At 43.2% G+C, this 13,818-nt stretch overlaps 1 protein-coding gene across 1 annotated transcript in view; it reads right to left on the bottom strand.

The window, feature by feature from the left end:
* Positions 1-12,907, bottom strand: part of NSMAF (neutral sphingomyelinase activation associated factor) — a 624,890-nt gene extending 611,983 nt beyond the window's left edge. Inside the window, exon 1 of the mRNA XM_085605566.1 lies at positions 12,477-12,907. Coding sequence (XP_085461692.1) covers positions 12,477-12,523 — 47 coding nt within the window. The 5' untranslated portion in view covers positions 12,524-12,907. The remainder of the gene's footprint in view (positions 1-12,476) is intronic.
* Positions 12,908-13,818: the final 911 nt, after the last annotated feature.

The following is a 13,818-nucleotide window of genomic DNA, read 5'->3' as shown; positions in this document are numbered from 1 at the left end:
ACTCGCGGAGAGTCTCGGCCTGTGAGTGTCCTTTCTTGTGTCTTTCCTGCAAAGTGCCTCTCTTGAAGTCGCTCTGGTCATATGGGCAAAACCGTTACTTACCAGCGAGATCCGCTCCATCCAGCTCCCACCACTCTTGTGATGACATCATAGAACCTCACAGGATGTTAGTGGAGCAGCCATCGTGATGCACTGCCTTCTCATCACGGATATCCTTCTTCTTCAAGTGGAGTGTAACTTCAACGAGGCAAGTCCCTCCGACTCTCCGTATTTGACGTTGTCACGCTGCCTACGCTCACCGGCGGCCACCTTTGTTTTCGCCGGTTACTGTGGCAACAGTCACTAACTCCGCGTAACTACAGGAAGCTCCTCTTCAAGAGACTTCTCCAGCTGATTTCTTCTGGACTTCCTCGGCGATACACACGCCCGTAGTGTATCACACACATTAACGTAAGTGGCTTCGGTGATACACACGCCATAGTGTGTCTGATTTGGACTGCTCCAGCACATTTTTTCTGGACCTCCTCGGCGATACACACGCCCGTAGTGTACCGCGCACATCACAGTAGACAGTTTCGGCGATACACACGCCATAGTGCCTTAGTTTCGGTTGACCACAGTATATTTTCTTCATACAAAGCCTTTTTCACAATTTTTGACGGTCATACGCACATCTATAGCATGTCAAGGGATTTGTACTTATTATTTCATTAGTATTCTTTGTTGATTTGTTAAGTAATTCAAATTGTTTATCTTTCTACTAAAAATCCTGGCCAGCCAAGCATATCCTGGGAAGATTGGTTCCCAATGTTTGACAATTACCTCGATGCATTAGATGCTCAATAGTATTCAGCTAAAAGGAAGAAAGCGTTACTTTTGGGTTCTTTAGGCAAAGAAGGCCAACGCGTTTTTCGCCTTCTCCCTCAAGCTCTTCAGGCAAGGTTAGATACTCTAAAGAAGAGAACCTAGTCATGAATAGATACAAATATTATACTAAAAGTCAAAAGACAAGTGGGTCAATCGAAGATTTTGTTGCAAGACTGAGAGAAATGTCCGTTAAGTGCAAATTTGGGAACATGACGGAACATAGTCCAGTGTAACAACAAAAAGATACAGGAACGTCTTTGGGCAGCGAAGAACCCCAATCTGCAAAGGGATATAGAATTGACAAAAATAGTAGCAGAATCTGAAGGCTGCATGAAGGAACTAGAAAAAAGTTCATCCTCAAATGACGTTAATGAAGTCTCAGTCCAAGAGTCTCTGGACCAGGCCCAGAATGTTGATGACCAAAGTGAGATTGCAGCGGTCAAGAATAAGAAGATGTTATATCCTACTTAATTGAATAACATTGTAGTCCAGCACTGCTGCCACTAGCTGCTCAGCCAGAGCGTGAGATGGTCATTGAATGTTGGTGTGCCTGTGATGCATGGAATGCCTGGGTGTCTGAGTGGATGAGTGTTGGCAGTTGAAGATGGGCTGAGCAGCTAGGGAGGCTGCTCCTGGTGGGGCTGGTACCACACTAGGCTGGCTGGAGTAGAGACAGATGTAACCTGAACTGGAGACTGAATAAAGACGGCTTAAGAATACCTCCTGGCTCCAGGTGTCTTTCTACAGAGATCACAACATTTATTTTGGCGACGAGCGGACTTGAACCCTAGAGACTCTTGGTGAACCACTGAAACAAAGGAACTACAAAGAAAAAAAAGGAGAAACTAAGAGATCTTACAAGCAACTTCAATCTACAAACAAAGAATTCCCAGGAAAGCCAGCGCCAGCCCCACCAGTGTTCTCATCAACGGACAGCCCACAGAGAAGTGTCATCACCAAAGGACACTACAGCCTGGGAATGCTACAGTCACAAAAGGACTACAGTGAGTTGGAGGAGTAGCTAAGCTACAACTGCATCTAGTGTTCCAGCCACAACGTTTGTCATATAAAAGATTACAGTGAGTTGGAGGAGTAGTCAAACTACAGCCATATCTGGTGTTCCAGCCACGTCATATCTAAAGAATTACTGTGAGTTGGAAGAGTAGTTCAACTACAACCGCATATGGTGTTCCAGCCACAGAAAGAAGAAAAAGTCAATTTAAAAATTGTCAAAACGGAAAGTGTGAAATGGCTGCGCACATGGAGAATATCTTTCATCATAAAGATGTAAGAATGCACAGTGTGCAGTGGATGCACAGATGGAGAATTTTCTTTGGAGGATTTATTGACACTTGCAAGATTTCTTATGACCACAGTGTATCACAACGATTTCTGTGCAACAGTACCACAGATGGACAAAGTCTGATTCCCGACAAGTATTTTATACCAAAGAGCTACGATGCAACTCTCTGCTAAGAAGAAACAATGGTCTTGCCCTGATTTTGCCACTAGAGGCGAGGTGCGTGATCGCTGTCTTGGGCACGACTTTGCTGGTTCGGTAATGCCAGTATGTTGAAGATGCCGCACAGTTGAGGGAGAATATGGAGTGTGCATACTGCCCAGTGGTGACATACTATGCTTCGCTACATTTGACATCGTCGGTGCCGAGTGGGTGTACTGTTCTTTTATTGATATGCGGCAAGATACAGTGGGAAATGACAATGGTACAATTTTCGGCGTTTTTTTGAGTTGAGACTTTCATTTGTTTTCTGTCACTGGCAGCGCTTTACAGTTGGTTTGGCTGCTCATTTGAAATTCAAAAGCTGAGGCGCGCGCTACAATCAGCGCGTGGACACTTACCTTCATCTAGGGGTTCGCGCTGTTTCTTCGCTGATGTCTTTCTATGACGATTGTGGATTCTTCTGTTGTGCTTCCTAGCTGCTTTTGGACGTTCTGTGTGCACTGACGCACCGTGAGCCACTCTGCAGCGACGTCAACAGCGTTCCGCCATCTTATGGCCGCTGTTGCTTTTCCTTTTGATGGTTCCTGATTAGTGGAGAGCTGCCGAGCTCAAGTTTCTTCCTGCCAACCATGGTGTTAGCGTTTCTTTTGAATAAAGTTTTCTGCAAGTCGGCATGAGGGTCAGGGACAATGCGGTGTCTGCATGACTTCTACTTCTGATCTGAAGATCGACTGGACGGCCGGCGTCAACGCGATGTTTGTTAAGAGTATACTTGCTGAAGGGTCGTCTGACTGCTTGGAATTCACCGTGAGAAATGGTGTAGAACCTGTTTGGAATTCGGCACGATAAGTTGAGGATTACGCCGTGAGGAATGGTGAAGAACCAGTTTTCTGCACACAGTTTGTTTTTGCTGACTATGCTTCAGGTACAAAGGTGTCCTGTGACTCTCACAGGTTATGTATTTGTTCTCTTACGGAGGAGAAGTGTTGTCCATGCACAACTTGGGTGTGTGGGCGCTCACCAGCATGTTTTACGTGGGCATAATACTTTCTGTAGAGGCATATGTATAGTGTGTAGTTTATTAAGCCACATTGTTCTCATTTATCAGAGGTTAAGATAGTGAGATTAGCACATCTTTTGTCGTGATGCCACAGATTTTCGTTTTATTTTGGATGGGGCGTCTAAGGTCCTGTGGGTGGTCATCACATGGTTCCCATACACGAGGGAAGGTTGTGGGTAACAGCCCTGTGATTAGTTGTGTTTGTTACTCCCATATGGGGTACGTAACCCCCACAAGGGGGTCAAGAGCTCTTTTCGTATTATTGTTTGGTTACTCCTACATGGGGGTATGTAACCTCTATAAGGGGTTTGGAGTACCTAGGTTAACCCTCACACAGGGTAGAGTTATGGCTTAGTCCATAGATAGTTGCGCGCATTACTAATGTACATTGTTTCATGGTTAACTCTCACACAGGGTTGGGTTATAGTTGCGCGCAGTACTGATGTACATCCCTTCACGTGAGTTGTTATGGGTGACGATCCATATACTTGTTTGTTTCCCTTTCTCTTGGGTTTGTAGTTGTAGGGTATGCTATCTTTAGAGCTACTTTGAGTTATACTTTTGGGCATTGGTTTTGTGGGGTCTTTTACCCTTTTTCGTTGTAGTGCATCACGTCACAGTGGTTGATGCAAAATGCTTCAAATGTATTTCAGGGAATGTTATGCTTGCTTCAAAATGTTTTTTGATTCTTTTTAGGGAGGGATGGGAGATATTGCTGTTCATATGTATGTATCTTATCCGTCTTTTCTTGCTTTAATGGTTCTTGCTCCTGTGATGTTTGATTTAAGTTTGCATCCGTGGGACTTGTACTATTATTTATTTTTCTTCTTGATAGTTCTTCCTTCATGTTTTATCATTTGCAAGTTTCGTTTTCGTTGAAGAAAAAGGGATAATGTTATATCCTACTTAATTGAATAATATTGTAGTCCAGCACTGCTGCCACTAGCTGCTCAGCCAGAGCGTGAGATGGTCATAGAATGTTGGTGTGCCTGTGATGCATGGAATGCCTGGGTGTCTGAGTGGATGAGTGTTGGCAGTTGAAGATGGGCTGAGCAGCTAGGCAGGCTGCTCCTGGTGGGGCTGGTACCACACTAGGCTGGCTGGAGTAGAGACAGATGTAACCTGAACTGGAGACTGAATAAACATGGCTTAAGAATACCTCCTGGCTCCAGGTGTCTTTCTACAGAGATCACAACAGAAGATGATTAAGAAAAATCTTCCGTCGAGGCCTGTCAATACTCAAAAGTCTTCTATTGTTAAAATGTGTAATAGGTGTGGAAGCACTGTGCATTTATCTGATTCAAAGTTTTGTTTTGCAGCCAAACAGGAGTGTTTAAAGTGTGGCCGCATGGGTCACTACGCCAGGGTATGTCGTAGTAAACCTCGCTCTAGTGTAGCTTATGTACAGAGTTCTCCTCACCTGGTTGATGAAAAAGATAAAATATTAGTTGTCGAGTCAGATTCATCTTTTGAACAAGAAGACAAATGTAGGAATAGGCCAAAAGCTTTATTCACAGTAAATGGCCAAGATATACACTTAATGGTTGACACTGGCTCAAAATACACAATAATACCTAATGATTTGTTCCAAAATAAACGGGGGACCAGATCTCTCCTTCCTAAAGACATCTCTCCAGGGGGTTACCAAGGCGAGTCTATAGACATTTTAGGTTATTTTGAGGCACACATCACATTTTCCCACAGGCACATTCAAGGGAAAGTTTATGTGTCTGAATCAGGACCAGCTATCCTTGGGTGGGTGACCTAGGGATAATTGTCAACCCTCGAGCTAATCCACAAGTTATGATTATTGAAGATAATGACTTAGACAAAATCCTAGCTGATGCTAGCAGCGTATTTAGAGAAGGCTTAGGTCAACTTAAAGGATATTCCCATCTCATTGTATTAAAAAAAGGTTCAATTCCAGTGCAGCACAAAGTTAGGCAGGTCCCTATTTGTAGTCAAGCAGGAGGTCAAGGGGCTGATTGAGTACATGCTAGCAACGGGAGTTATAGAACCAGTAGAGGCATCGCCATGGATTTCTCCCATTGTCGTCACCAAGAAATCGGATGGCAAGCTCCGCTTCTGTGTGGATTTGAGGTCTTTGAACCAATGTGTAGTCGCAGACACCTTTCCTCTTCCAAACATTTCTGAATTAGTCACAACTCTAAAAGGTGCCAAGATGTTCTCCAAATTAGACCTTAGGAGTGTATACCATCAAATCAACTTACACAAAGACTCAAAGCACTCGACTGCTTTTATCACACCATACGGTACCTTCCAGTTTACACGCCCTCCTTTTGGACTCAACTCTGCAGCCAGTGTCTTTCAGATAATAGTGTCCAGCATCTTTGAAGGGGTGGGTAACACGGTCTACTTTCAAGATGACATTTTGGTTTATGGTCAGTCAGTCGACCAACACAATACCACCCTCAAGATAGTCTTAGACAGACTGTCCTCAGCGAGTCTAACACTACGTAAGGAAAAGTGCCAGTTTTTAGTCAATCAAATTGATTACCTCGGCTACACCATTAGTGCTTCCGGTGTGAAACCGAAGAAAGACCTTTGTCGTGCTATTCATTCTCCACCTCAACCCAAAGACAAGGACCAATTACGTTCTTTTATGGGGCTCATTGAGTACTACACAAAATTTGTTAAAAAAATTTCAGACAAGACATCATGCATGAGGTCACTGCTCAAAAGAGGCATAAGCTTCTCATGGACTGCCCAACACCAAGAATGCTTTGAAAATATCAAAAAAGAAATTTGTAATGCTAAAGTCCTGTCACCTTTTGATGTTCACATCAAGTCCATTTTAACAGTGGATGTAAGGGCAACTGGCCTTGGCGCTATGCTTCTCAACTCTGTGATGGGTCAGAGCACACAGTTGCCTTTGCGTCAAGGACTTTGACTGATGCTGAGAGAAATTATTCAGTTATTGAACGAGAAGCCTTAGCTGCCTCCAGGGCTGTAGAGTATTTCAGGACATATTTGTGGGGCATGAAGTTCATCTTAAGAACAGACCATAAACCACTCCTCAAAATTCTTTCTCCTGGGGGCACTGGTAAAGGGTCGGCTAGACTTGTTAGACTTGCTTCAAAACTTCTGGAGTTTCAATATTCCATCCAGTACATCTAGGGGTGGAAGAATGTACAAGCGGACTGCCTTTCTACCATGTCTCTGGATTGGCGTAGCTTTATTGATCCAGGAGTTTCTCACTCTGGTGATATTGCAGTAGCTTCAGTCGAGGATGCTGTGTTTGTAGGTGAGGGCGCCTTTGAAGCTAGTCATTGGGAACGTGAAATGAATTCTGATAATACTTTGCAGGAAGTTATCAGACTCATTACTCTTGGCTCTAGGAGAGAGAGTTCTGTTTCAATCTCTGTTCGACCTTATGTCAAAGTGCTTGATGATCTCTTTCTCATTAACAACAATGTTATAGTTAAAGAAGAGAAATGTATACCTCCCCTTGGTCTCAGAAATAAACTTTTAGCCTTAGCACATGAGGGTCATTTGGCCCAGACTCTCACACAACGTCGTCTTAAGAACCATTTCTGGTGGCCAGGCATGGATTCCCAAATTGTTGAGTGGGTAGAAAATTGTTCCATCTGCAGGGAGGGAGAAAAAAGGCTCAAGGTAGGCCCCAAATCCTTTGACGCACATTTACAGAATCCAGGTTTACCTTGGCATAGTATTTGTCTGAATTTTATTGGCCCGATGGGCGAGTTATATGAAAGAGACAGATTTGCTATTGTCGTAGTCGACGTTTATTCTAAATGGTTAGTTGTTGAATTCACTAACAATGTTACCACTGAGAGCACCATCAGGTTTTTAGGAAATTTGTTTAAAGATGAGGGGTTTCCTTCAATCATTATTACAGACAATGGCACACAACTCACTTCCAAAGAAATGCAGGCATTTCTCAAGGATTGTGGTGTTTCCCCATCACCGCACTTCATTATACACCCACAAGGCAATGGAATATGTGAAAGGGCAAACGGGGTGGTGAAGGGTATCATACAAATGGCCTCTGCAAATAGGTCTGTGGTGCGCAAAATGGTTGATGAAATGTTGTGGGCCTATCGCACAACACCCCTTGTTGATGGATGTCTTTCCCCTTTTCAACTTATGAGAGGGCGTGCTCCCGGATGGAAACTTATACCTTCTTGGATGAAAAAAGTTGTTACTTTACAAAGTAACTGTTCAGGCTTACCTTCCTCCACTAAAATGTCTCGCCCTTTCATTATTGGTGAACTTGTTAAAGTCAAAAGTGGTAGGGTGGGTAGAGGGTTGTCTAAATTCAAGGGGCTCTACACTGTCAAGAAAGTACTTGATCATTGTGTAAATCTCAATAACGGTGAGCGTAGGAATTTCAGACGCGTGGCCTTGTATAAAAGGGGTGTTTCAACTTCTACCTTAGACAACCCTTCTTCCCCTCTGAACAGTAGTGGTAACCTATTGGCTCAAGCACCCCTTGAAACCACCACTTTAGTTCCTACTAGTCAACATCATGTTGGGGGAAGTGGCGATTCCCTCATGCCTGAGGATCACCCTGTGATGAGTTCAACTTCAATGCCTGAGGGTGTTGCTCCGAATCGTACCCCAAGATATTGCAGACCACCAGCTTATTTGCAAGATTTCATCCGCTAAAATTGTATTTTGCAACAATCTTTTTGTTTATTCACATTGGCTTATTATAATATTTATTGTGCTTAGTTTGAGTTTTTTGTTTATCCTTTTCTTGTTTTGCTTTTGTTCCTAACAATAGAAAGGAAGAAGATGTGTAGTACATAAGTCTCTGTTCTAGTCTTCCTAGTATTGTATTTCCACTCATAGAATGCTTTTATATTCTTTGTTCTATGTTTGCTTGTAATCTGGGGTTCTGTTCCACGGCAGTTACGAGTTGCTTCCGTGGTGGAGAGTCCGCTCTTGTCTCCTCTCTCGATCTTCAATAAAGATCTACAAACTCAACCTAATTGCAGTACCATCTATTTACAACACTGGGCACACTGAACAATGGCAGAGGCCCAGCGACAGGATGTAAATGAGCTGCCAGGCACACTGGAAGGCAGTTGCCATATTGGAGATCATATAGTCTGACCTGATAATGCACGCACAAAACCTTGCAGGACTGTACCTTTAGTAGCTACTCTTGCAAGAATTTAGCCATTCGATGGTCAAGTTTTTCTTACCTGAAAATGGAAATGCCAGTGAGGCGGCAATCTTAAGGTAAAGCTCACGCTCAATTGCTGACAAACGCACCTGAAAATTTAGGAAAATAAATAAATTGCATATGTGAGATAAAAAAGAAATGTGAGAAGGTTTGATGATTCAGTGTACTTTTGAAATGTAAAATTATAGTCGAGCCATTCCAATGGAAGCACTGGTGGAAGAAGGGCACTTCCAAACAACCAACAGCATAACTCCAAGACTGAAATATTTCTCTGGTCTGAGCCAAGCTGTGCTTGACAGTGTCTCAAGCCAATGGTGGTGGAGCGGAGGCAAGTAAGATAATGGTTTGAAAGCGCTGATCCAAAGCCCACTCTGTGTTTATTAAGCACAACAGGTTAGCAAGATCTATAAATTGCACTGTGAACACAAAAACAGCTTGCAGAACAATGAACAAATAAGGTAATGCTTGTATGTTGGTTGCTTGTAAAAAGAATTATGATGCCCGCCTAGGAACGTCTGAAAGTGCCGGTAGAGTTAGATGAAAAGAGCAATCAGTGGGGAGGAATAAAGAAAGGAGTTTTGGGAATAGAATAATTGTACTCAAAAGGCTTGTACCATATAGGCTAACAAAAGGAGTGTATAATTCCTATCGCCTGATGAAGTTTTCATGTTTATTTTGTTCCTTGAAAAGTAGGCTTGTCAATACAAGCCCTTAAAATGCCATTTAACAGGGCTACAGTAAGGTTATGAGAAAAAACACGATCTGCTGCTAACGCAGAATATGCAGCCATAGGCATAAGATAGTCAAAATGGTATTTATGGTTCACTAATACACAGCCTTTACTGTTAGAGAAAGCACTCTGAAGAAATACTGCGAGATGTAAGCTGAGCTTGCAATTACTGACAGTTGTTCCAACATAAATACTTGTACATGTTTAAAAAATGCAACCGTAATTTTGTGGCTATTTATAATAGTCCCAGAGTGTTCTTTATTATTTGCAAATATTTACAGAAAGAATATTTATGATTTTATTTAAAATAAAACAATGTACGAAAAAAAGGAAGGCAGTAGAAAGTTTTGTTATGTTATTAAGTAACTTGTTTGCTTTCAAATGAAAGATACCCGTGAACAGTTGCTATTTGAGAAAAAAAATGGACGAAGGTTACAGATTTTGTTGCAAAACTACTATACTCTTGAAGGGCTAAATCTAATACCATTTCTCTAAGGCGTCATCTAACAGAAAATGTGACACGTATGCCAATATTTAAAACAAACATTAGTAAGGCCCACAGGTGTGTGTGGCCTTAACAAGCGGATGCAAAGCTTTTTTCTATTTTTTTTTTTTATTTCAAACATATCAAACAAAAATCCAAAAAAAATTTGTTTTTTCGCCCAAAGGTAGGGAACATATGCTTGCAATAAAAATCTTAAATAGACATCACATTAAATGTAATTACAGTGTCACTGCTTCCGAGCCGAGAGTTGTACTGAGATGAGGTAAAGAACTCCTTTCTAGGTTTAAAGCAAGTCACAAGAAAATGTGATTATTTCTGGTGCAAAGAAAGGGCAGTATTGGCCAACCCTAAAACATAAACACAAAACGGTGACAAAAAATTATAAAGAATAGAAAGAAAAAAACACTGGCAAAGTAACGTTTAAAGCTCAGCAGTGACCTGTACTTATTTTTGGGAGAAAGTGATCAAGTTATATGGCTTCCATTCACAATGTGAGAGACCAACTAGCCATGAGGGGCTGACCGTTTGCCCCATGCTTTATGCAGTGGTGGGTGATAGCAAAAAAGTGAATGACAGTTCTGTAGGTCAAAGCTTGAAGAGGGCTGACCAAAGTCTTTCTAAAAACCTTTGCACGTGCAAGCCAAACTCAGACATGCTGCAACATTTTCACCCGATATAGCTTTGTAGAATTTACCAAACAAATGTCGTCATTAACCTACCACTAGTAATTAGCACTCATTTACAGCAAAGAAGGGAAATGTGGCACAGTGAGATGAAGTACACAATTTGGTCAAATTGAGAATGCTTGATCTTCTGTTGGCTCCCAGGAATTTGATCACAAACTACAGCATTGTTCTCTTTATATCAGAAGTCTGATAGCCGCCTCTCTGATTGTGCTAGGGCCCATACCGGTAGGTTTGGATTCCATCAAGGCTGATGTCACCTTTTGAACTCTGAACACACCAGGGCTCTATGTATGTCAGATATTAGAACATCCACAGACTCCGTGTGCGTGCAGAGACTCAGTTTATGAATGTACTTTGTTTAGGCTTGTTTTCTTATCCCAGAATGGCTCTACATATGTCGGCAATCCGATTTTAGCAGAGATAAGATTATATCACACTGTAATATTGCTCTTTCTTACTTTAAGTTGGGAGGATGTATCTTGTGAATTGCCGTGGCAAGTATTCTTTTACACATGAACACCATTTTACAAAATGTTACTGTAAATAGCCTCAGATCCAATTTATCACCTCAATGTACTGCACCAAATGAGATAAGTAGATTTCTGAGGCATTTTTCCCTTGGACAACAGGTGTTCAAAAAAAGAAGACCACGCTCACAGTAGTGCATAAAGTATAACCAACAGTAAGCATCTAAGTGCCTAGACAGGAAGATGGAGGCAGAAGAGGCAAGGCAGGACAAGGACAGGGCCCCAGTGTCATAAAAGGGAGAGTACCAATGGCAGTAGACAATAATGAGGATAGGACAGTTCTGGTTGGGAGCCTTGGAAAGAGCAAAAGGTTGGGTGTCCCTAATAGAGTCTGTGAAAGAGAAATTAAATAAACGTTTGACGAACTGCGATAGTGACTCGGAGAACTCAACCTACAAATATAGTAATAAGGGTCCTCAGTTAGGCAGTGAACTCATCATCCTTTTTGACAAACTCTTGCCCCCTGGTGTCAAGAACAGGTCTAAAACCGCATACTTCCCCTTCACTTTAATGATCTTCCACAAACCTCGCTCATTTTTTTTCGCAGCAGTGACCTGGAAATGTAAAACGTTGCCTTTAAAGTTACACCTGGCTGCATTAACATCACAGTACACATAAATGTAAACTCATTCTGAAAAATGCCTAAATAGATAAATTGACGGTCAAACTCTCACTCTGCGCGCAATGGCACGGTCCACAGGGCTAAACCAGGAAATTAGAAGTTTTTGTCTTCCTCCGAATTATGTAGACTTGAGGGACAGCATTGATTTGGTTAACGTGTTGGTGAAACTCAAGCAGAACCTATTTCATAGTCTGAAAAAATAAAGGAAACCTACTGTCAACTACATCTTTAACAGGTAAATATAACTTTCAGGCATGTCTGACTTTCTGATACCAGCACTAAACAGGCTGGGAGCTGTAGGGCTATGACAAGCGCGGAACTACCACTACCAGCATGCTAGCCGTTCCTATTAAAAACACCAACGCCAATCATAAAGTCACTCTCGTGACATGAGACCATCGTACATCTATAATTAAATGAGGTTCGCTTTAGAGGGCTAATGTATATCGCTTCCCAACAAGGCTATTTCCGGGAACACCAGCATTCGTTGTGTTGTATCCCGTGCCTTTTGATCTGACTCTCCCACAAGTACGTAAACGTTAGTGCCCCTAGATAGGGCGCGGAGGGAGGTGGGGCTAGTGCAGCCCCTGAAACCCGGGTAAAGCAAGGGGAGCGCAGGTACGTTGCCAGCGAGGGGCAGTGGACCTTAAACGCACCGATCCCTGCAACGCAATACCAGCTGTCAGCAGCCCGCGCTGAGACACACGAGCAGGCACGCTATAAACAAGGAGCCCGGAAGACGCACCGAATAGTGCCGCCTTCCTACGCTTCAGCTCCTGGCCCGGGCACCGTCACGCAAGACCTATCCCCATCCACGTACCCCCAGTTTAACAGGGTCACGCACCTTTCCTTGGCGTAGCGCTGCTCCCGGCTCCGCTGCAGGAAGGCCATCGGGATGCGAGTTCAGGCAGCCCCGCCGTGTCCGCCAGGAGTCACGCGGAGCGCCGCCTCCTTTGAACAAGCCGGCCGGGCAACGTGATCTGGAGACGCCGCAGCAGCCCAGCTCAGGCTGCAGATACCTCGGCTGGTGTAAGTGGCCTGGCGCGAGTGTATTGTTGCTGGCTGCTCACATTACAGACCACAGAAGGGTTGTTTGCTGTTGTAGTTATGGTGGGCTCCGCACAGGGAAAGAAATTGCGACTCGCGTGTTTCCTTGTCATAAAGTTTGCAGCCGCCTACGGCTCCCTTGACCTCTTCTGTCCTCCCCGGAAGGGGGAGGATGTTTAATTTCTTTGCATGTTGTGTTGGGCAAAACGGCCGATTTAAAAATCCGTCATTGCTTTCTATTGCTGGATTAATCATAACCAATAATACTTCTTGCATATATAATTGGTATGCGTGGGCAAGAACAATTATGTTCGGAAATGCCTGTACATTATAACACATCAGTAATCTAGGCTCTAAAGGCAAAAGTCAGTTTAAGCGCTGGAGCGCTTGTGACGTCTTCAGCTTCTCGTTTGATGACGGATTTAAAACGCTTGTGCTGAGCCCTTTTTTCAACTGCGCACGCTGACGTTTGAACACGTTTTATTTTTACACAGGAACACACCTACTAAACATTCTTTTTTTGTCACAAAATGGGGATTTTTAGTTTGAATACATTTTTATTAGGGTGTCAATTGACAAAACAAACCTTAATAAACTGCCCCATCCACGGCCTCCAAAGTCCCCCATTCAGGGGCTCCCACCAAGATGGGATTTATTCTGCTGGATATCAAGGGTCCGTCAGAACAGTTCCCCCCTATGTTTTTTCTGGTCTGGCTTGACAGCACAGCTGTTGCCAGCAGCCAGACAATTATGTGAGCGTCACTGGAGAGGAACTTTGGCTCTGCCCACTTATTGGGAGTCGGGAGTACATGTTTTGATTGTGCAGAAGCACTTTTTTTTTTTCTTGTATAAGCACTCGACTGTGATCATTTTATTTATTCAGCTGGCCGAGCTTGAACTTTCAGGGGGACACAGATGACAATGTAATATAATTTATGCTGTTTTCCCCTGACAGCAGGCAGCACAGATGGAAGAAGGACAGTCATTAACCTACATGAATATTCAAGTCCTACACCCAAGGTCAAACAACTAGGTCGCCCTAGGGGCGCTCTTTCTAGGTACATAAGCATGAGTTGGAACATATGTAGGTTTCAGCTTTTGATTACGTCTGGGCGGTGAACTCCGCTCGCAGAGTTTGC

Source organism: Triturus cristatus, chromosome 5_1 (assembly GCF_964204655.1).
Source record: "Triturus cristatus chromosome 5_1, aTriCri1.1, whole genome shotgun sequence".
Lineage (NCBI taxonomy): Eukaryota > Metazoa > Chordata > Amphibia > Caudata > Salamandridae > Triturus > Triturus cristatus.
Note: the sequence above shows the minus strand (reverse complement) of the source record. Positions and strands in the feature narration are given on the sequence as shown.